The sequence below is a fragment of the Gobius niger genome (genome assembly GCF_951799975.1).
Source record: "Gobius niger genome assembly, chromosome: 18".
NCBI classification, from domain to species: Eukaryota; Metazoa; Chordata; class Actinopteri; order Gobiiformes; family Gobiidae; genus Gobius; species Gobius niger.
The window spans coordinates 21514623-21538833 of NC_136869.1; the positions used below are offsets into that span (position 1 = coordinate 21514623).

The 24211-nt window shown below is 42.7% G+C and overlaps 1 protein-coding gene across 2 annotated transcripts in view; it reads right to left on the reverse strand.

The window, feature by feature from the left end:
- LOC306977557 (MAGUK p55 subfamily member 7-like) overlaps nucleotides 1-24211 on the reverse strand; it is a 124536-nt gene that overhangs the window by 54223 nt on the left and 46102 nt on the right. For both annotated transcript variants that reach the window (XM_079575935.1, XM_079575934.1), the window contains exons 5-6: nucleotides 18791-18922; nucleotides 25-106 (exon numbers count right to left, since the gene is read on the reverse strand). In XM_079575935.1, the coding sequence (XP_079432061.1) occupies nucleotides 25-106; nucleotides 18791-18922 (214 nt within the window). The remainder of the gene's footprint in view (nucleotides 1-24; nucleotides 107-18790; nucleotides 18923-24211) is intronic.

Consider the following 24211-nt stretch of genomic DNA (forward strand, 5'->3'; position numbering starts at 1 on the left):
TACAACAAGTTGATCTAAACTGACCACTCCTGTCGGCCGCTCCTCCTTTCATGATGCGAGCGATCAGTATGGCTCCAGTGTGGTCATCCTGCCTTATTGTCGCTCCCTGCAAGACAAAAGACAAAATACGTAAACTTCAGAGCCCAACACATTCCTGCAGCGTCTGTGTCATCTTGAAACACGTGTCCTCATCTTGTTAAGCATTCCTTTTGACGAACCTTGTCACTTTCTATAAATAGACCGATATTTCGCTACCATTGATTGAACTTCTACTGCTCCAGTTGTGACACAGAGCATAAATACACTCCACCAAAGTCTAGACAGAGAGATAAATTGTACCAGGCCCAAAGCACACAGTCACTCGAGCCTTTCCTGTCTTCTCCTGTGCTTTTCAGCCAGGAAGAAGCGCCCGGACCCAAATAACCAACCCCTCTGTATGTCAATGAAGTATTTAAAGAGCACAAAATGAGTTTGTTTAGTAGGGTGCGTTAGCAAAAAATAGCTGCCCCAGTTTAGTGGTACACGGACAAGAGCCAAAGCAAAAGACACGTACATTGTCAAAACAACACAATTATTATTTTATCTTTGTAAATGAGCCGGTCTCCTCCTAATTTTCTCAAATGTATTATCAATTTACTAGTATGCCATTTATGCAGTGTTGTTTTTGTCGTTGCTGAAACCTGCATGTTAAAGCAATCTTCCCCATTTAAGAGAAACGGCTCACAACGGCAAAACAAGATGCAAGCCAACAAAGGCCTTGGTGATATAGTGTCCCGTCCATACTCGAAACGTTAAAAACTATTTATTCTGAGGTCTCTCAAAGCAGGTTTATTAGCCACAATAATGCATGCCCACGTAAAATCCTCAGTAAACTGAAATTGTCATTCTCTTTGCCAAGAACAAGCGCTTTAATGAGTGCCAACCTGTCACAGTATTTCCAAACTCCATTCGGCAACCGTTTGGAAGTTGGATACTGTAACCCAAAGTGCCGTCACATCCTTGCTTTGGCAGAATATCCCAAAACCAGACAGAATTGGACGTCTGGCCGGCACAAAGTTTGTCGCCACTGCTACTCATCCTTCCACCATTTTGCACCTGCTTTTCCCATTATCCAACCCGAGAATGTTTTCATTTCTGGGGTGAAAAAAACGAGGACGAGACATGTTTTATTTCAACTGTCTGAGGTCAAGTTGGATACGCACCAACACCTGACCGAGTGTCACTTTCCTGTTTGCTTTAGTGCGGGCGAGATCTAAAAAGAGCTGCTTTTGAAGAACAAAGATGTTGCGAGATTGTGCCACTTAGCTTGTCATCGCAATTGTTTGGATGACCCTTCGGCGCCTAATGGTTTTTCTCCCAGATAATGGTTCCCTGAAGGTGTTTGAGGAGGAAAATGAGGAGCGACGTGGATATAAGTCAGTGGCCGGGGTGCGCGGAGGAGGTTGGGGAATCATTAGGTTCATTTCAGAAAGGTGAGAAGAAGCAGTAGTGCAAAGGGGTTGGAGAAGGTCAGAGAGAGGGAAAGTAGCATCAGCGTTACCCTTTATTTCGTTAATTTATCTTGTCAAGCATTAATTTCTCTCGCAATTATGTTACTCCAAAGACAAGACCAGCTCATAGTAAACTCATAAATGCAGCAGCACTTAGCAAACCTGTTCATTTATCTTTTAATGTGCCTTTAGTTGTCAACTCTCCCCTTTTGTTGAACAGCCCTGTACTTCAGGCCTGTAGTGTCAATATAGTGTCTGCACATATTTGTCTATACTATTATCTGTGGAATCTGCTCACACATGGAGCGAAGGCAGAAGTCCTGTTGTGGCACATATGGACCACATCATGGACCAAAATGCACAGTGCCATTAAAAACACTCCTGTAACCACCTTTATGTAAGTGGTACAGTGATTATGGAAGTGCGGTATGAGTCTGAAAGTGAACTGAAACGGGTTGGGATTGTCCAAATAAATATCAAAAAACAACAACAAAATGTCCCATCTTGGTGAGACTATAAGGTAGAAACCCTGTTACCCTGGGGTCACCCTGTTTCACTGTACTTTGTGTGCAATCGTCTAAGCATCCATTTGGGAACCCTTCAGGTCAACAGAAGTTTGGACTCCCACTCATTCTAATCAGCCGTTTGATCCTGAGGTCACTGGAGCCATTTATACCCCCCCAATGGGAAGAGAGGATTTTGAATCTGGCTTACCCCACTCTGAACCCTATAATAGTACAGTAGCCAAATGAGCTACGCCTGATAAGAAAAACTCAGAGGCCAAAAGTGAACATGAGCTACAGACAGACACATGAACCTACTGTGTGGCAGCTGCTAAATCAATTTCAGTATTCTACTGTGCATTCTCCAGGCCTTGCAAACTACTCCGCACACCTTGGCCAAGTATTTCTCCAATACATTCAGAATAATAACACCAATAAGATGCAAACATGGTTAAGTCGTAGTCTTCTCTAAAATGTTAACACCCAACTTTTCTACCAAAGTCAACAGTATATACTTCCACTTATTCTTCAAGAAGGATGTTTTCTAGCCCTTTCCACAGTCTTTAAAATACAATACATTTCCTAATGCGAGGCAGCTGAGTAGTTGTACAGAAGAGCTTTCATTTCCTTTGGTCTGAAATAAAGAACAAGCTGTAGTGGAGGTGACTGGTGCACTCCATCAGGCTGTGTATGCCTGCTGTGTTATTAACCTGTACTGAAAAGTCCAATCGCTTTTCTAGGGACTGCTTTCATGTCGCCTTCGTACAAATCCATCAGTGGGAATATTATATGGCTATATTAAATGTTAGCCTCTCGCGTTCTGTTAGCGTTTGTTATTTTAAAGACAGTTATAGGCTATTAGGTTTTGACTAGACAACCCTTAGACCTCAGTAGTACTTGGCTTTCATCTATGAATCTTACAAACCTTTCACCCATGTAAAAGCTAAACACTTCGCACAATACTTTAACAATGCCAGCTCTGTGGCGCCATGTTTCAATCCATGTTTACTCATAAGGTCAACTTCACTGTTCTAGAGAGGAAATGTGTATACAGTGCCACATTAGCTGCATTAAGGGGAAACAGAGAAACAAACACGCATCAATAATCCTTTTAATGATTAAATGCAGGCCAGATCCAAGTCTCCTTTCATTAGAAATATGAATGACCCACATACGTATAAGAAGCCAGTCCCTGATGATGGCACAGCTTTCCCTTAGCACAAACAAGGCCAGTCCATTTACACGGAGCCTTGGCCGCCCACTGGCACATGGAAGTGATTTGAGCCGTTTCCCTGAGCGTGGACTTGGAGCCGGCGCAGGAAGCCCGAGAGGGGATGTGTGATCTGTCAGACAGTACGCATGAGTGGCAGCACGAGTAGGTGTGTGACTGAGAGGGGCTTGTACCTGAGCGAGAGCCAGGCCCAGGGCCCAGGGAAACCTCAAAGCCTGGATGATGGATGCTGGACAGTGGCTAAGCCTGATGAATGGGGCGCACTATGTTAACAATTAGAGACGAGGCGCCGCGCCACTTAACCATCAAGCGGCTCCTCTCCATTTGCGTGGAAAAAAACGGGATGGTGAAAATATGCTGTTAGCGACGGATGGCCTCGACTTGTTGTCAGATCCAACTGCAGATACTGTCAAAGTATGTAGTCAACTGAAGTCAGTGCAACTAAGTATGTTGAGACAAAGTAAAATGTACTGTATTACTGAGCTACAGAGTTATTTACATAGCACATATTATGTAAGTTCGTAGGAAGGTCAGACAAAACTACAGTATCTTTCTATTTTATACAAAAAAAGATCTTATATCAGAGTTCAGAGATGAGCGAGACGGAATAACCAATAAGAGAAAAACATGGATCGTTCATTTCAAAACATGGCAGTTACAGACCCTTTATGGAGCCATTTGACCTGGTCCTCGATAAGTTTCTCTTACCCAGGCAGACCGGCACACACATGAGCATGTCAGGATAAGCGGTCTTTCTACTTGGATACACCAGCGAATCAGTTTTCATTTCAATATCACTGATTAAATACACGCGTAAATTCAAGACAGATACAACAGCGCCACGACTGCTGTGCGTCTGTGAAGATGTGAGATAGGTGTTCATGGCTTACACATGTATTACACTTTATAAGCTGTGTTGACAAGATTTCTGAAAGAGCTACACTGTAGTCATTATGCATTCACTCCATACTCCATGATACTAAAATACTATATTGTAGCCAGTAGCCACAGCTGCCTTGGGGTAGATTGATAGAAGCCAATCTATGCTCTTGCCCCTCTGATAACCAACCACTCTCTCACACACTGAATTCACACAGGTTGTGTGAAAAACACATGACAGTCTGCATCTCCAGTTTAAGGACTAGACACTTCTTTTGTGGTTAGCACTTCAAGAAGTGGCTAGCACTTCAAGAACTAGAAGAAAAATAACTTCATTAACTTCATAGCCTGTTTTCCCTACCATGTTTTTAGTGGTAGGGGAAATCGGAGTGCATAACATAAAAACTCCACACAGAAAGGCCCCATCCAGGTGGGAATCGAACCCGGACCGTCAAGCTGTGAGGCACGAGTGCTAACCGCTGCTCTTCTGTGCCACCACTAGCAACATAGGGTGAGTGAGAAGGCTTTTCCCTACATAGTTTTTCTGTACGTACAGTTGAATCAGAGTCTGGCCTTTAAAAAGACATTGGTTTCCGTGACTGACCAAACGAAGTTTCTGTAGCTTGTGCTGATGAGGAAATGCAGAAATAGAACAGGTCTGATGAGAAATCCGTGGGTATTGGAAATGATCAGAAGAAAGAGGTCATCTTGGTTGAAGCGGGGCTTTCAGGCTGCGGTCAATTAGTCATTGGTAAGGCAATCCAAGCCTCTCAACCTGACCTGATCAGCTCCATATGTACTGCTCTGCGTATTCCTATTCCTAGCACACCAATGCCCTTGATTGTTATTGTTGGGCTGGCTCTGGCCCGCTGTGTGATGACGAGTGTCCATATCGCGCCATCGCCTCTGCAGAACACATGGCCGCCACAGTTAGTATGTGATGACAAATGGCTCACACCTCATAGAGTCCACAGACTGTTGCCCGAGATTTGGATCTGCTCATGTTTTAAGGGCGAGCGTAGATTAAACACAATGTCATGGAAAAGGGGAGAGGACCATCCAGAGAACTGTCAGCGAACAGTAGTGCCATGAAACTTTAGCAGATAAGACGCTAGCACAACGTTAATGTCCCGTTAGCTTGGGAGGGAATTAGCCGCAAAGAGGGTTTGGCATAAGCTCGGTGGGGCAATTAGGAGAGCCCTCTGGCTGATGGGACGGATGGAAGACGAATGCTTTAGTTGTGCAGATGACGAGGAGGTTGGCGGCTCGTTCTGGCTTGGCGCGTGCACATGTCAAGGCCAGGGCAGTGCTGTGTGGCCCTCGTCCTGCCACAAATCAAGACTGTTACTGATCGTCACCAGGTCCTCTTTGAAATATCAAAACCGGCCCCAGCTGTAATACAAATCATAGGTCCAAGTTATTGTTTTTCTTTCCTTCTTCAAGCTTTCAATAAGTGTCCATTTTACTTCACAGATTAACAGCCAAGTGACTATAACTGGAGAGCATCGGAATAATAGCAATAAAAAAGGGAATATTAACACAGTAAAAAGTTATATTTAATCAAAACGGCTTTGATTAAATCTCCATTATTAACTAAATAAAACAAAGGGACAGAGCTAAAAAGAACAAGAGCTCTTAAGCAAACAATTTGAAATTCAATTTAAATTTCTTCCTGTATTAAAAAGCCCCACATGCAAGCCACCAATTCAAAGAATTGAATATTTGCAATTTTTCAATGGTAACACCAAAACCGATATGCTAAAAACTATACCCTGACTAAAACTGAACTAGAACTACAAACAGCAGTTCTGTCGAAAGGTTAAGACTGTTAAAATCTGTCAAAAGTAAGTTTAAGTTTTAAAAGATCATCTGCATATCGAGATCTAAACAATATGTGAAACAATCAAAGTTATTGAAAAAAGTCTTTGACATCTCATGCAAGCCACATTTCAGTGATTCTACCCACACAACTTCCCTCCTTTTTTTGTCGTATAATTGAGGACGTATAATTGATCACTGTCAAGAAATGTTTTGACTTGAGGATGCATACTGTGTTCTTCTGACCTCTATCCTTCAGGCAAAAAGCAAAGTCTTAATCTACTCCAGGAAACAAGCTTGCGGCTCCACGTCATTCCTAGCCCTCGACCTGTTAGTACTAAACTCCAAACACTGCCCCTGAACCCAGGCCAACACTGTGGCATTTAACAAACATTATTTCACCCTCCGAATTGAGAGCGACAAAGGAAAACAAACGCGAGTGTGGAGCCCATTTGTTTTGGCATAAAGTCACTTAGCAGGCAAAGTGTGACGATGACAATAAACTCCTGCGCACTGTGGCGTTTGGAGCGGTGTGGTGAAGTGTAGTAGAAACACATGCCGGCCTTCTTCACACCAGATGTCCAGGAGCCAACGGGCCTCCTCAACATTTAAATACAATTACCTCGAGTCATATCTGCTGGTGGAGTCAGTGTAACTTCACCTGACCTCACCAAGATGGCCTTGAGCACTGGGTAGTGCTGTCTAAGTAAGTGCACCATGAAAGGAATTAAAAGTCAGTCCACACAACAAGCAAAAAGTTCTTAAATACTTATCAAAGATCTGAAGCAGTCTGAGGGTTTTGCCATGGCCTTCACAGTCTCCTGACTTAAAAACCATTGAAGTTCTGTGGATAAACCTCCAAAGAGCAGTGCGTGACAGATAGCCCAAATATCTCTCTGCTTTGGAAGACTTTTGTAAGGAAGAAAGGACTAAAATCCCCCAAACTAGAATTGAAAGACTCTCGGCTGCCCAGAAAAGTGTTTAAAGCTGAGATACTTGCCATATTGGGGGTCTACGAGGCATTCATTGGAGACTGATTTGGGGTACCTAAACGTTCGTGCAATATGATATCAAAACTTTAGGATTACTGTCAGAAACAGACTTATTGCTCAAGGTATATTAATTTGAGGAAAAACTAGAAAGCAAATAACCTTTAAACATTTAATGTATGTTTTGTGCAACTGTTTCAAATATAACAAAAGCCACAGTGTTGAAGCAGTTTTCCCCAATGTATCCACTGCTGCCAATTTGATCTCCATTGAAATCAATAACATTCCTTAAAATTTATAATACGTTTTAGTCATACAATCCAATATTAAAGGGGCTAGATGCAAATTCGCCATTTTATACTCACTACTGCCACCTCAGGTCATACGTGCAATTGCACCTTCTATATTGAGTGCGTGCATGACGGCAAATCGGGCCCGAACACCTTTTTGAGTGAGAGTGCAGGATTTTAGAGGCAGTTGTGGTGAATAGGTCTGAGCTCATTCTACACCTTAGGACATTGTTGGAACATGTAGGGGGAGGAAAATACATATATATATTTTTTAATTTTTAACCTCTGTATAGTCCCTTTAAGGACATTTAATTTCGACAACTACAAAGAACAAGAAAAGTGCAGCAGGTAAAAGCTAGATGCAGTATATGGTCCTCATAAAACGTATAGACTGTCCTGTCCACTGTTATGTGAACACAATCACCCTTCCTAGAACCTCCTCACAGCCCCCGGCTTCCTCATACCACTGCTGTGTCTCAAACTGGCTCTGGTTTCACTTTTATTTCTTTAACCCTGCTCTTGACCTTCAGTGGTAATTAACAAGTATACTGAGAAACAGGAAAATTGTGGCTCATAATGACCGTGATTATGGAGGATGCCGGTGGGAGCGCTGCCAGGTAATGTAGTGCAGAGGTGGCTTCCATTTGTCTCCTTCGCCCACTCATCCCCCCACGGGCCAAAACGCTTTCTTCATTACCCAGTGACTAAGAAAACAGCCTTCAGTGCTTCAGACAGGTGGATACGCCGCGGATCTGCCCCACAAGAGCCGCTTTATTTCCCCTCTCTCTGCACTGAATCACCGCGTTGACTGCCGTCTCGTCGCGAAACGCCGGACAGTGCCAGATATGTAGTCATCGAGTGTCTAGGAGCGCCTACAAAGAGACAGTTGTGTCACGGTAAGTAGTCCCATCCCAGAGCGAGAGAGGGTTGTTTAGCGCTAGCCGTGTTGCAAAGAAAACAAGCACTTTCACATGTCACTTCTCATTTCCAAAAAGGCGGTGGGAAGCAGGGCCCGCGGAGGAGCTCCCAGAGGCCGGCGGGCAACAATGGCAACATTCAGCAGAGGCAGAGTTGACTTGGCCGTACGGAGTGTGTGTCCGCGATGCTTGTGATTACACATGATGAGAGGGAGACGCTTGATTTTTAGGAGGGCTGGAGATTAGGATCGGGGGGAAAAGGTTCGCATGTGGATTTGGGAGCGGAGTGACTGTTTTCACTTTGACAAATCAACAGCAGAGAAGTGTAACAGCTCAGAGTGTCAAACAAGAAAACAGCTGTCAGCAGAACCGCGCTGGCATCAAGGCCAACGCAGTGACAAGTCTGTACTGTTAAATCACAGAAACGTCAGGATAGGTTGTCATTTTCACACTGGTGCATTGTTCACCAGACAGATGCTTGCTGTTTTCATAACTGCTTTACACCGAGGCCCTCTTTCCGATACACACCGTCTGTTCAGGCAGAGCCTTGGCCACTGATCCAGAGACTGATGGATCCATTTCAGCTCTGACCAGTGGAAGCTGCTGTTGTGTCCTGGGGCAAGACACTTAAATCCACAGTCTAAGCAGGGTGACAAAGACAATGGGCCCGATCTTGTGTCTCAAAACGCAGACGATAGCGTGACATTTTGTAATCTTGCAACTCCAGACTTAGCGCATTTAAGTGGGTGGAGACACACATTTTCCTCCAACCAGATCGACTCCGCGTCCAGGAGCGTGGTTGTGGGGGGTGAACATGTGCTTTTGTTTTGCTTCGCGTTCACACCAAGCGCGGGCCGATCCGCGCCACAGCGGACGCTGTAGCTCTTTTTCTCTCGAGACGTGAACATTGTTTAGCTCACGATGGGGTAAATAAAGTTTAGTTTGACCTGTGAGAGCCTAAGGCTTAAGAAAGAACGCAAGACAGCGCAATGTAAACGAGGAAGTGAATGTCAGCCGTGTTTCCATCAGTGCAGTCACCTCCTCTTGTGACGCCCCCTCACAGGTGGCGGAGGCGAATGGCACATATAGCTCCGCCACTCGGAAAATATTCGCCAAGAGCCTGCGCCGCCCCGTGCGCCGCCACAAGATCTGGCCCAATGAGTTTGTGAGGATAAGCAGGTGAATGACAAAGAAAAACATTGATGGATGTATTTGAAAATAAAAGGTTGTGCATTGAAAGATCTACGAGGCATGATATGGAATATTCATTATTTATTTGACTTAATCTACGTTACACAGACATTACGAGTCTTGGCCCAAGAGGGCAATCTATTGTACATGCTTTAGTGAAAGGGAAACCAGAGCACCTGAAGGAAACACAGACATGAGCTGAACAACTCCAGAAAGGCCGGGATTATGGGCAACTACCAAAATCATGCAACATGGTAATGCTCACATTTTGCTGCACATAAATATATAAACTCCCTCTTAGTATGTTTGTGACGTTTCTGAAAAAGAATGCTGTTCTCTGTGTGCATTGTTTTTGACCTCAGAAGAAGCACAGTTGTTTAAACAAGTAGCCTGGTGTAGGGTAATAGCTGTAAACATCACTGCACCACTCTACTCTCTGAAAGGTGTGTGGCCTATGAAGTCATAGAGGTCAGACAGCAATACACACTTTCAATTTAACTAGCATCTTTTTGTGGTTTGAAAACTGAACAATTGGCTACAATAACATCATGTAGATGAAATATTAAAATACACAACACTAAAATAAAACAAATTCACAAGTTCAAAATACAGTATATCCTGGTCATTGTCCACAGTGAGTCTGACAACTGAGCCATCCTCTCATCCGCTCATCCACCGCTGGGCTCCCAGGACACGGCCTGTTCATCCATCAGTGAGAGATGGATTGCTTCTAAAGCACACGAGCCCGTGTATAAACACTAGCATGTGTGCTGTCTGCAGTAATCTCATTAATCCAGCCCTGCATGTGTCACTGCTCGGCCTCCTCTTTCCAGCGCTGATGTAAACAGACAATAGGCCAGTCACTTCTAACATGCGGATCCATCTGTTTTCCTACGCTCAATGCCATAGTTTATGTTTAGACTGACTGCAACCATTTTAATCAATGCTAAATGAATGGCAGAAAGTTTTGCTCGAGATGAGAAAAGCACGATTGAGTCAAACTGCCAATACGCCATTCCAGTGACTGTCCTTCATGGAAAAGCTGTCTATCACCAAAACAATCAGCGCAAGTCACTGTCGGATTGTTATAATCAACTTGGAAGTGTGGCTCTAATTGGAGTTTTGCATTCTTTCAAACCAGCACACTGTTTGCAATTACAATGTCAGTATTTATCATTTCTGTAAAGATAAACTTCACTGTGCACATTTCAAAGGTGTCAAGGAGCATTTACATTTGATTGCTGACAGGAATATTATCATAATTTTTATTTACTGAATTTTTTGTCTTGCCTCGGGTTTGCCTTCACTAGACATTGTTCAAAACTGTTCTCACCAAACACCTCTCCAACGTTAGTACAGTAAGATTTCCATCTAATATGTGACACAAAGGACAAGGTGGAGAAACCGTCAGCGCCTCGCCTGACTTTGATGCACTTACAGCCTGTTCCCACAATGACAAAACCTATAGGCCTGTAGATTTACTTCCAGGAAGTTGTAATCTCTTAAAAGCATTACTGCCTCCATAAATCCTGCTCTGCGCGTTACATACAACAACAGAAATTGGGATGAATGGCTCAGCAGATGTTGAAGATGAAGTGTGTAAAGTAAATACGGGTATGGAGACGAGGCGTATGCTATTGACATCTGCATCCGAGCGTTCAGATGAGAGCAGCAGAGAGGGCTCCAGGGCTCTCACACCGCGCCGCTGTCGAAGCTCTGTGGAGCTCATTTAGATGGACACAACAGAGATGGAGTGACAATCATCAGTATCAAACAGTAAGAAGTACTCATATGTAAAGGATTGGGTACAAACATCACAGTCTCGATCATCTGAACAAGGACTTTGTGCCCGTGTCCTATAATGGATACTTTTTCTTTACTAAAACAAAACTTGTGTGAATGGTATAAAATGTAGACCATTTAGCAATTGGAATTGGCTGCAATCTAATATCTGCTACATCCACTATATTCAATTGAAGTTTATTGTGCATGGTCTAGTGTTATTTGCCTGGTTTTGTGAGTGGTCCTTTGCCTCACAGGCCAAGTACTCCTGGCTGGGGGGGCATCACTTGTGTAAGACCGGTACGTTGTTGATTTATGGCCAGAGGCCACGCGCTGCAGTCCTGATGTGAGGCTGCTCCAGTCCAGACCCCCACTACAACTGTGTGGAAACATCATCCAAAACAACACATTCTTCCAATAAAAGGACACGGCTGGGCTAATGTCTGTCCAAACCTAATTATTTCATTGTCCCGACACTGGAGCTAATACATCAGAGGCTTTGGGAGCGCAGCCACGGTGCACTGTAAAAAGAAAAGATGGGCTGATGAGAAAACAGTCAACCTATGCCAACTAGAGTTAAATAAAACTAAATAATGTCATACTTTTATTGGAAAATTCATTTTTGCTGGTGTGAGTTAAAGCCAGATTGTAAGTAAATTTGTTCAAATTCCATTAGCCCAGTAACAGCAATCAGGAAAGGCTCCGGTTTAAATGGTTCTGGAAAAGGATGGACTTTGGAGGATATTTTGCTACATATTGGATCAAGAAAATTTCATATTCAGAGAAAAGTCTCAAACCACAGCAAAACAATAACAAAAAAAACAAAAAACAAAACATTTGTAAAAAAAATAAATAAAATAAATGTTACTCGTGCTTGCAAGTCGTTGCAATTATTAGTATTATCAAAAGTGTGGTTAGCCCTCTCGCCTCACTGCTAGGAGGTCCAGCTTTGATTCCCATCCCAGGTTTAGGTCTTTCTATCTCTGCGTTTGGGTTTCTCATGGTTCTTTCCTGGTTAAAAAAGAGACAAGACTTTACTGATATCACAATGGAGAAATTCACTTGCTACAACAGCTCCTAAAAACACCAAGGGGCGCATTTATTCAAAGCAGAGATGTTTTTGCGATGGTAGGAGTTTACGGGTAAAAGAGAGACTGAAGCTGAATAAATGAGAAAGCAAACATGAGCGTGCCATCTCATCTGTGCACCTAATCCACTTTTTTTTTATCATAAAGTGCCAGGCCTGGACATAAGAACAGAAGCTCCACAACGACACTTTCACCTACAACCTATTCCAAAGCAGTGATGATGTTTGCAGTGTTAGATTGGATGATGTGTTATTGTTTCAGTGCACTGTGCTGTGATGTCATGCTCTTATAAATGTTAGCAATTAATCAGCTACTGAGCACTCTCCGTTCCACCAATCGTCATTAACCAAACGGGTGAGTCACTGTGTGAAGAGCTGCGCATGCTAACTCATAATTCTACAACTTTATAGAAAAGGAATGCACCAGCAGAGAGGAAATCTGATATTTTACAAAGAGTTAGTTATAGGGCACCATGATGCACGCAGTTGGAGCAGTCAGGACACGGCAGTGAGGAGCTGAAATACTGACCACTACAGTATAGTAGCGTGCTCTCCACAATTCATTAGGATTCATCAGGCTCAGATTTCCCTTTAACACAAACCGGATCACGATGTGCGCCATGTTTAAAGGCCAGCGGCACTCTGGCAACAAGAGATAGATGACGTGATGTGTCTCTGGAGGTAAAAACTGTGAGCTACCACACTGACTAGAAGCCAATAAATGATTTATCTACCAGTCTTGTTAATATTTTAATCTATTTTGCAACCGCATGAAACAGTACAAAACAAATTTCACCAGATTTTTGGTATGTTTGAGCTGTTGTTCTTGGATGGAGGATACAGGACTTTAAAAGACAGAACCAACAATGACAATTATGCAAAAGTCTATTGTAGTGTAATATTAAAGTGGATGTTTTGTGCATAGTTGTGGATTAGAAGCATTCTTTTGAGTACTTCAGCATTTATATTTTATGTTTTACAATTTGAAATAATGTACAGTAAAGAAAAGTATAGAGTAAGTCCCAACCGATATGGATTTTAGGGGTCCGATACTGATACCGATATGAATGGGTTGGCATGGCCGATAGCAGATATATTGGCCGATATTTTCAGTAATTTAATTTAATGTAATTTTTTTTAATTCCTCAAATAGCTTATTGTTAAACATTTATTATTATAGTGAAGGTTTCAATCACAGAAATATATAGAAATATATCAGAGGTCGACTGGGTTTTCCTAAAGCCGACGTTGATATGCACCGCCGATATTTTTGTTCATATTTTTGAAAATGTCGTCTATTCACCTTATTCCGGAGGCTTAAGGTGAATTGCGTGGGCGCCGCCATAAATTGTGCCCGCCCCTTTTGTCCTATCTGTTGACATGGAACTGGAGAAGTCCACATAAAATCAGTTACTACACAAAACAAAGCCGTTTTTCGGCCGCACTGTGAAACGGTGCAGGGTTGACATGTTGGTGCAAATGAACATTGGCCATTTTACACAAATCAATCGACTAAACATCAGATTTGAGCGGAGAATATTTCCCCTCGTTCTCCGTTTAAATGAACGGGCTTTGCGCTCAACCGGTCTGTACAACGGAAGTGCCGAGACAAAGCAAAAAGTGGCAAAAGTGTGCGGGGTGGAATAAGGTGAATAATCCTGTGTATGATGCTTCTAAACGTCTTGAACTGTGACAGCAGGGGTCGCTGCATATTCATGTTTAGTAGGTACTTCAGAGGGAGCCCATTTGAATGACAAAAATCAGTAGATTCCAAAACATAAACAGGTAAGTCTCGGTCTCTTATGATTCTGAAATCATACGGAAAAGTAAAATAAAATAATATAAAATAGGTGTACAAACTTATGAGCGATTTTCACCGTGATGTTTCTCCGCTCCCCTGAGGCCTAGAAAGTTGTGGGGTCATTTTAAAGCTCTGACTGAACTCTTTCTGGTGCAAAAACGGGAAGTCTCTATCATTTTTGATTCCTGAGATATCGGGCCTTTTTCTGAGATATCGGCTGAACCGCTCAAAGGCCTCCGGTGATGAGTGTTCAATGCTGTTCAATCTATTATGCAACAAACAGGATTACCCAAAATTGCATGAATGAAGTGAAATTCTAGCTGTTTTTGCCGATGTTTCCAACTGTAACAAAGCTCTTCTCAAAGGCTCTTTCAATTTTGTCAGTGCACAGCCTTAAAGGCCATTTTCATCCCGCACAACCATGTTTAAAAAAGAAGTCTGGACAAAGCTCTGGTTCCTCGGGACTTTCCTGGCAACATTCTTTCGATTCATTTCCTAACGATAAAAAGTCCAATTATACCGTGTGAATTAGTTTGCACTTGTATAAGAGGCTGGCCACAGCTACACCTAGCCTCCGTGCGTTCATATTGTCCATGTCGGCGGTTGTAAAAGTCCCACAGTCCCCAGTGTCGCTCCATTTCCCAGAGGCTCTAACTATAGTAGGCAAGTGTGAGCCTCTGAGCGCATTACATGTGGGCACGGGCGAGGTGTTAATAGAAGAGATTTGGGCTTGTGAGCATAAACAGAGGAACGGACAGAGGAGAAAAGCCCTTTCAGAGCTGTGTCTTATTAAATGAGGCCAGAAATCGTCCTAATTGCAGTTCTCGTGTGTGCAGTGTAATTATGCATATATTGCGTTCCCACAACTGTATGTCTGTGGACGCGTGTTGTTGACGCTGGGCAGAAAAGCAGAAAGAATAAACACATGTATGGCTGATGTCCCGCTGCTGTCCACACACCACAGGGCCATAGGAGCCGCGGAGCTGATCTGTGGACTGTCGGGGCAGCGTCCAGTGTCCCGCAGAGAGGAGAGCGGACTTGGCTTTCAGGCGTTTCAGTGTTTGTGTAAAGAATAAAAATGATAGAAAATGCCTTGAACAAAGCATTGGACTTAAAAGTTAGACTTACACTTGTGTCCAACTCTTACAAAACATCTGGATTCTTCACGTATTACAATTTTCAGACTTCCATTACAACCTACTTTGTTTCCTCAAGGCCCAGCTGTACAAAATACTCATTATAACCACATTGTGTTTGCAGCCCATCACAGCATGTTTTTAGAATATAGAAGTCATACTGTAGGCAAGAAACATTGTTCTCATATCTATTACGAGCTTCCAACATTTCTCCATATGAGATACAAACATGAGCTTCTCAGTCCTCTCAATGTGAATCTTATTTGTTCCATTTCAAACATTTATTTATAATTCTGTAAACCGCATGTTTCTTTAGACATGAAACAGACCGCCTTTCATTTTCAATCTTTGGAACATCTTTGTATACACAAGAATAGAGGACAATGCTATTCAGAGAGGGTTTGATTACCCCAAGAATCATTGGAACAAGCTCAAACCAAGCAAAAGTAAGCAAAGATACAAAATAACCAAAATGTCATTGGCGATTTTGTGTGTGAATATAGCTTTGTCACTTTTTCAGTAGAATTCTATTTAAAAGTACATTATTAAAAGAACCGCCCGGGTGTTAACCTCCCCAGAAGACCGCAGCAGAACATCTCTTTAAATGTCTGAGGACTGTGCACGCACAATAAGCAGATTGTGCCTTAAACCAGTCAAGTCAAATATATGGCCATTTCTATAGTCAACATCTATAATTAACACTGTCACACGTCGTAAATGCGCGTTCCACGTGTTCATGAGCGCCAAATCACTGAATGGCTTTACGTCACCGAAACCAATGCCAGCCAAATGATTAAGCTAACCGGGCCCAGTATAAATCACATTCTGGTCTGGAGTTAAAGCGATCCAGGGGCCGGGCCAGGAAGCGGCCTCGACAATGTGCAGCATTCCTCAAAGCCACATTATTGTGTAGTTCCACTGAACATGCAACACAACGGGCAGGGACCCAAAAATGGCTTAGGTGTGTTCTGGCGTCCCTCCTGGGGTGTGGTGTGGGCCGGAGCCAACATGGCGGTTCAGAGCGGGACCGCAAAGTGAAAATAGAGGCGGCCCGGGGTTTGGGAAATGTCCGGCTTTGATCAAAGAGAGAGGCGCACAACAAAGAGGGGCTGATGACAGAGGGCAGGGCTGTGACAGGAGCTGAGGTCACTCCGGAGAACGGGAGCATTACCGCCGCGATAATCACGCACACAAACTCCAAAATAATCACAGGTATGTGGCGCGGGTCAAACCGACAACAATCAAGATTTGGTGTGGTCGCACGGTTGACACGAGCAGGGAATGTGTGGAATGGCTGTCCCCGAACGGAAATACACCCTGGTCAGTGGCTTACAGAGCTTAGTTTTATCAGTATATATTTCTGATCAATGGAGAATAGACCTTTTGCATGTGACATAGTTTCAATTGTATCTAGAAAGATAGACAAGATTTTGAGTCTGAATATTACATGTGTTGCTTCAATTATTCTTTATTATTTCACAGCATTTGCCGAACTAAGCTACATGTAAATCCTTAAAGTAAAAAAAAAAAAAATCTTGATTTCATAGAGTTGTATTTGTTTGTGCCTCATATGTATTATAACACTCCCCCACACAAAGATTTGTGGAATTCTGCCAGTTTACTTGGGATGTTTCTTCTTCTGCTAATGAAAACGCTCAGATCTTTATATCCTGGATTTGATTGCATAACAAATATAACCCAAAACAATCAACAAAACCTGTTCTAAGGGCATAATTTACTCAGCCAGGTACTAAATTGCAAGTGTTAATTAATTCTGTTCAGTTTTTAGTCCTTTTTAGTTCTTTTAATCTTTTTAAGTTCTTTTAGTCTTTTTTAGTTCTCTTAGTCTCTTTTAGTTTTTCTCTTTTAATTCTTTCTAAAATATCTAGGCAAATAGGAACTCTTTCTCAACAGATGCGTAGCAGAGGTCACGCGTCTCCAGCTCAATGTCAATCTTGCAAAAAGCGACAACTCCCTCCTGCCAACGGAAGATGATTAAAAGTCTTATTATATGTCCTTTCCATACCCATATTTTCTTTAAAATTATAAAACATGAAATATCAAAGCTGAAGTCTCCAAAAGCCACAAATATGTTCATTTTAAAGGATCGTTTGCATCTATGAGTCATCCAATGGTCTCTCCAGGATGTGTGCTTTCTATTATTACGCCTCTGACCTCAACTTAAGATGGTCAAGCTGGGCTCGGAGACGATATGAAGATAATCACATAATGGCACCGAAGCTAACTGAAGATTTGTGGTGTGGCCAAACCAACAAGCACCAGTTTGTCGTGGAGAATGTGTGGAATGGCATCAGGTCGGCACAGAAGAGAGGGCCGAGATGGGTGGGGTGAAAAGGCGCTGGAGACGCAGTGGCGAATGTTGATGTCTGGGACTTCGGACATGAGAGAGCGAGCGGCGCTGACCAGCAGAGGACATACATGAAAGCTTCAGTACCGCTTCAAAAATACTCAAGGTAAACAACATGGCCCTTGTGGTCGGGTTTGAGGTGCTTACAACTTCAAGGTTGTGGGTAAGATTGCCACTAAGCAAAATGCCTTGAACATGTGTCTGATGTGACGAAGATGAGAGGTATTTGGGAATTTTGGGATTACGCACAGCTGGAGCATTTTCTCTTTTTAATATCGCATGTATGGTAATCTCATCATGTCCCAACAATATGGGGACTGGAAAAGAAGAGATGGGTGATGTGCCGCAAATTAGACGTGTAGAATAACAATGGGCTAAGTGAGGGTGGCTTCCCCCATAGCGTTCAGCGCGGGCTCATTCATGCTAGCAATTTAGATTTTTAGGATAGAATCCAAATAGCAAGGAAAAATGATAGGACTGTGTTCCACGTCTTAAGACAAACATGAGGTGATCAGAATAACAAGCCTGTGTTTAAAATGACTTAAACAGGCTTAACTGTTTCAATGTAAAGTCCATTCCAGCAAGGAACTTTTCGGAGCCAGTCCTAATTTCCCATTAGACTTCAGCAGCTGATAGTGATGCTATGTCCATATTTACAGCCTACAGTTTATGAACTAAACCCATCTGCTGTCTCTGAAAGTTGCTTGGTTAAATTGGTGTGTCACTCACTCAGCTCATAATCGAGGCTGACCCGTAGGAGGAGTGAGTAGAGAAGCATAATGCAGACATATCCACACCTTTCATGATCAGCGGCTGCTCTTTTTTTTTGTTGCGTGATATTAGGCAGATTATTTTAGGCAATTGTGATGGTTCATGTTTTTTTTTCGCACAAACAGATTTGGACTTAAACAACCTCTGATGCTTTGACCGCCGCGGTACAGTCGTCCCCTAGACACAATTGTGCAATTCTTTCAGAGAGGTCAAATTGTGTAACGATCTAGTTGCAAAATGTCTTGGATCTGACAGTTCTAGGTTTCACATCTGCGCAGTGTCAAAGCAGATGAGGGCTGTTCGACAAATCCCCAAGTCGTACACTTAAACTCCTGTGTCAGATAGAATTAACAGACTTCGTGATACACTACATGTGTAAAACGTATGCCACACCTGTGCATATAGAGGTTCCAATGTCTCCACTTCCAGACCCTTTTCCCAAACTGTGTGCTGCATATTTAGACTTCCTTCCCATTGCAGTGGAGGTCATACCTGGGTTTGTCCAGAGGTTTCTCTGTAAAGTTGTGCCGAACTTACCAAAGGCTCTTTGTTCTTCACCAGGCGGATGATCTTGACTGAATCCTCGTCGTCGTCCAGGTCCTCGGGCAGTGGAGGTAGTTCAGGGTCATAATTCTGTTGTGCCACCGTGTCGTGGACTGAAAGGAGGCTCTGGTAAAGAGAAAATGGTTACAATTAGTTTGTTATTGTTCTTTTCTATTTTATACATTTATAACCAAGTGAGTGATACATTTATTTTAATTGACTAAAATGTTATTCAAAAACCCTAGGCTTGACTCCAGTTGCTTTAAAGGAATAGGCCACCGTTTTTATATACTAAAATATGTTCTTACCTCACTTTAGCCGAGTTAATATATCCCCGTCTGGTCTTTGTCCGTGCGCTCTGTCACGCAAACGGAGCACATACGCAGCTTCTCCCACATGTCACATAGCTCCGAAAAAGCTCACGATAGAAGCTACCAAGCTCTTCCACGTGTTCCCTATTTAAATAAAGTTACGTGAAGTGTTTTCATGCGAAGTATATTTACACAGAAATGTAACATGTCGATTTTATAAGCAAATAAAGAGGGGGACTATATTGTGAGGCGTAATGATACGAGGAGTAAAACGTCCGCGCAGTAACTCCTAAAGGTTATTGACGGAAGTGAGCGGGGGAAGTCTTTAGGAGTTACTACGCGGACGTTTTGCTCCTCGTATCATTACGCCTCACAATATAGTCCCCCTTTTTATTTGCTTATAAAATCGACATGCTACATTTCTGTGTAAATATACTTCGCATGAAAACACTTCACGTAACTTTATTTAAATAGGGAACACGTGGAAGAGCTTGGTAGCTTCTATCGTGAGCTTTTTCGGAGCTATATGACATGTGGGAGAAGCTGCGTATGTGCTCCGTTTGCGTGACAGAGCGCACGGACAAAGACCAGACGGGGATATATTAACTCGGCTAAAGTGAGGTAAGAACATATTTTAGTATATAAAAACGGTGGCCTATTCCTTTAAGATCATAAACATTGTGAACTGCATATTGTTCTTTGCCCTTAGACCTCGATTCTCTGCCTATACATACATCTCTGTGATTAAAGCCAGCCCCTACGACCCAACAGACCCCATAGCTCACCGGGAGATGGGGGAAATGTGAGCTACTGTTCCCAAAGCTTTCCAGGATACAACAAAACCCTCAAAGACGATGTTCAAGCATATTCTGTCACAGCAAAGTAATGGAGTTCTCATCCTCCTCTGACATTTCACAAGTTCACGGGCAGACATCAGAAACGGACGAGAATGATGGCATCAGGGCGATCGTTTTTCAAAACTATTTAACGTCTGCGTGCGCGGACAGAGATGCAGCTGGACGCGTGCTGCTTTTTCCGTGGTTTCGCAGGAGCGGAGTGTGAGGGGAGAAAAACATGTTGTACTTGGTGAGGCCGGACGAACGGAGAGGAGAGAGCGATAGAGGAGTACAGATGAGGAGTGCAGTGTTTTATGACAGGGGAGCAGGCCTTCAAGATGTTCCAAAGTGAGAGCAGATGAGAGGAGGAGACCGCTAAGCCCACATACACTGGTTACTGGATACTGCAGACAAGACACAGCCAAATGTGTCTGGAGATAACAGGCTTATTGTCCCAAACCAAGATTCCAACAAGCTGCAAGGTGCAAAGTCAACACTTATTGGCAGCGGCTTATGCTCTTTTTTCTGTTCACAAATTAGGCATTAATGTTGCAAAGGACCTTATGTTTCAGAAAAGCCCCTCGTCCGTCCAAAAAGCACAATATGAGAGTTTCCAACTATGCATGTACTGCAATCAATAAGTGCTGTGATATTATTATAGAGTTTCCTTTTCTTTTTAAAACTGGGACTGTCCTTCATGTGAGGCAAGATTTCTATAGAGATCAACTACCTTATTTCCATGGGTGTATTGGCTCCATATGGAGACTGTTAGAAATGGTTTTGCTTTGGCTATGCACAATGACAGAAATAAACGTGACAGTGTTGGACAAAATGTTGCAATTGGCACTTGTATTACTGTGTTGTTGCTTGCCGTGAAAACTAAGGCCAACATAAACCAATATTGTTGTCCATCTTTTGACAGAATCTTGCTCATGCTTCAGTCAGTAACAACGGTTTGGAAGAAACAAAATATGCACGGAATCTCGGAGGACTTCAAGTTCTGTTTGTTTTTGCATTATTTCAACAAGGAATTTGAGCCGCAATGAACCAGTTATCCTCGTATTTTCTTTATCATGAGGCACAGATCCATTTCCAAAGAAAATTGGACTCCTAGCTTTAGTCTATAGCGAACATAAACACAACCTTTGTATGTCTGGAGATGCAGTCATTAAAGGATTGAAATATTTTCTTGGAAAGGTTGAACCCAAAACAGTTTGCAGATGAGAGAGATGAAGATTTCAAACATTGTCGGAGTTGAGCATAAATTGTGGGAGTGAATGAGGTGAGCTGGACTTTCTCCACGATGAGACCTGAGGAGAGGTGCTGTGTTGCATTGGAAGACACAGTTGAGCGAGGACATTATTCGTGGTAACAGAAGTACATGTCCCAGCTTATCTGCTTTCGACACATAGAATTTGTCTAACAGCCTGAACGAACGTATAAAGTCCATTGATGGACTGGATTCACAGTGCTCCTAAAGGTGATTGAGTGTCCGTCAAAACTCGATCTGGGTTGTGACAACACGTGGGTTATGCAGACGTCCGGCAGGCCTCAGCGGGGCACCTACAGGACTGACTGTTCCAGAGAATGTGCTCCTTGTGGCTGAGAGGTGATGATAGATGCATGGGACACAAAGGTTGACAGAACTGACAGGGAAAATGTGCATATTGACTTTTAAAGCCATGAACAAGATTTAGTTCAATCATCTGATTTGAAATTGAAAATCTCAGAGGTATCAAGAGGCTGCGTACAGGAGACGAGACCAGCCCTCTGATCTGGACAAGCAGCGAACAAACATTGCAAGTTATACATTACAATTACGTAAGCTCAAGATTGCCATAAAAAAAAGACAATGAATGAAAACTGTAAAATGTACACTGTAAAATCTTTTGCAAGCTAGGCCTGTCATGAAAACAAAATCTAAAGTTCAATATATTGTGGCAGGAAACTATCGCGATAAGCGATATTGAAGACCTTATAATGCCAGAGAAACTAACTTTAAAAGTTAAAAATTTTACGTTTTGTTCGAAAAGTACTTTATCTTAAAATATCTCACAATGAACATGAAATACAATGAAACCCAACTAACTGGGTGAAAAATACAGTATTAGATAATAAATATTGAGCCAAAAATGTATCTGTCACTTATTGAGCGATGTCGATATAGTGATTATTCTACTTTACTCAAAGAGAAGGGTCTCACTTTTTTGGTTCATACTGATACAATCACACAATAAAGGACAACAGGACCTTTAACACTTTCTAAAACACAAAATCTTTTCATTTGAGTTATAAGATACAAGCCAGAACAGACTTTCCTTCAGTCTTAACTTTGCCACAGTTTTCCCACTGCTGTTCCCTAACCTTTGCCTTCTCTAACCAGCGCGATCTACAGTTTCCTCTGAGCTCCATCCATCAGGCTAATGTCCCAACCTGTTCTGTCCTCTTGTCCGTGGCACCCTCTTAAAGCCTGCCACCACCCCTGCCCCTGCTCCATCCCCCACCATGCCCGTGCCTAACAGTCCGTAACACGACCACGGCTAATTCCCTGTAAAAACGTTGGGAGGAAGTAGCAGTACCAGCTGTATGCTAATCGGTAGCACATGGCAGGGAGCCCCGGCTGCTGACCGCTGACTGGGGGCGGTTACACAGGTACAAATGTCTGCCGCGGTTCACTTCCTGAGGTGATGTGAGGCCCTGTTATGGACTGGTGTGGGCGGATTAGCTGCATAATCAAATCTAGAACTGTATCCTTGTATCCTTGTATAGGCTTAACCCCGGAGGCTCAGCTGGGACTACAAAAATATTGTGATGGAAAGAAAGGTAGAGAGATCGAGTTCATATGTTTTCGGGGGAATGGCGTAAAGGTACTAAAATTTCGGGCTGCACAATAAAAAAAAAAACACAATATTTTCCGAAAGCATTACAATATTTAAATAAATCCAAAATCAGGACCAAAATGAGGATGGAACGGGATTAATTTAGGAACATTTGGCGTGTTTTCAAGATACCATCTGTTTTTATTTTGGGCTGCTTTAGCAAAAATGATGTAAACCTCAGTCAGATGAAAGATTTCAGTGATTTTGTGAAAGTATCATGGCTTTCCTGCGACAAGGATAGTATGACTTCTTTGCATTAATGATAAGTTTGATACTTCTTTAAGCGGATATATCATGCATATGGGGCTTCAGTTTGGTGCCTCAGCTTTGATATTTTACGTTTCATAATTTAAAATTATGTTTGCAAGAACTAAATAGTAGCAATGAAATACGCTAGTGTTGGAGAACACTTTGACTGGGGCTCCTCCTGCTGGTAGCTGTAGGAACCAACTTATCAATAACTAACTTTGAGTTTCAGTTTATGATGTAGTTTACAGCTTAAGCACAGCCTGATAAATACTCGCCTCAGAACCAATATAATGTTGATTATGGGCTTTAACAATGTGGAGGACAGGTTTGGTTTTAACAATGACACAATTGAATCCAGGAAATGATTAGTCCAAAGATAACTCAAAAGTGTGCAAATGTAGTGAACTACTACTCAAGGTCTGAGTGTCTAAAGCTCAAGAAAGTGGTTTTAGCAAAATAACAAAAACATACTGGTCATCTGCAGGACTCAGAGAAACCTTTTCAAAGCCACACAGATTTCAAGAATGTAACTTTACAGGTGTGGAGTCTGCAGCCTTTAGTTTAGAGGTAAGTGATGATAACACACATGCGGTCTGTTCGGGTGTGCGCATGTCACGCGCCTCAGAGCTTAAATATTAGGATATATAGACTAAATCCTGCCCCGTCACTTTAGAATGGTGCATATCGTCAGTTTTTGCACGGTGCATTGTCACACCCCAAATGATTGTCATTGTAATGTGACAATCATAACAATGATGATCATACTGATCATACTGCTTGTGTTTGATCATACAAGCTGATACAGTAAGATCAAGCACAGAGAAAGTGTCTACAGCAAATGGACCTGCGATATTTTGTGCGATTTCAGCCATCTTCATAATTTCCCTGAATGCGGCGGCGGCGGGTTGAGAACAGTAAAAATAACTGCGTGAAGGTGTGCACTGGGTCAAAGAGAAGCAGGAGTAGCCTTGTTTTTTGCAGCTCTCCATTCATTGGGAGTTGGCGTGTTTGTGTTCATTAGCCATAATAAGGATCCTAGAAAAACAGATCAGTGGGCTTGGCTAAATAAACGCGCCCTGTACATTCCTGGCAGTGCTCGCTCATTAAAGCCCCCGACCCCGACAGCGGGCTCGGTTTTCA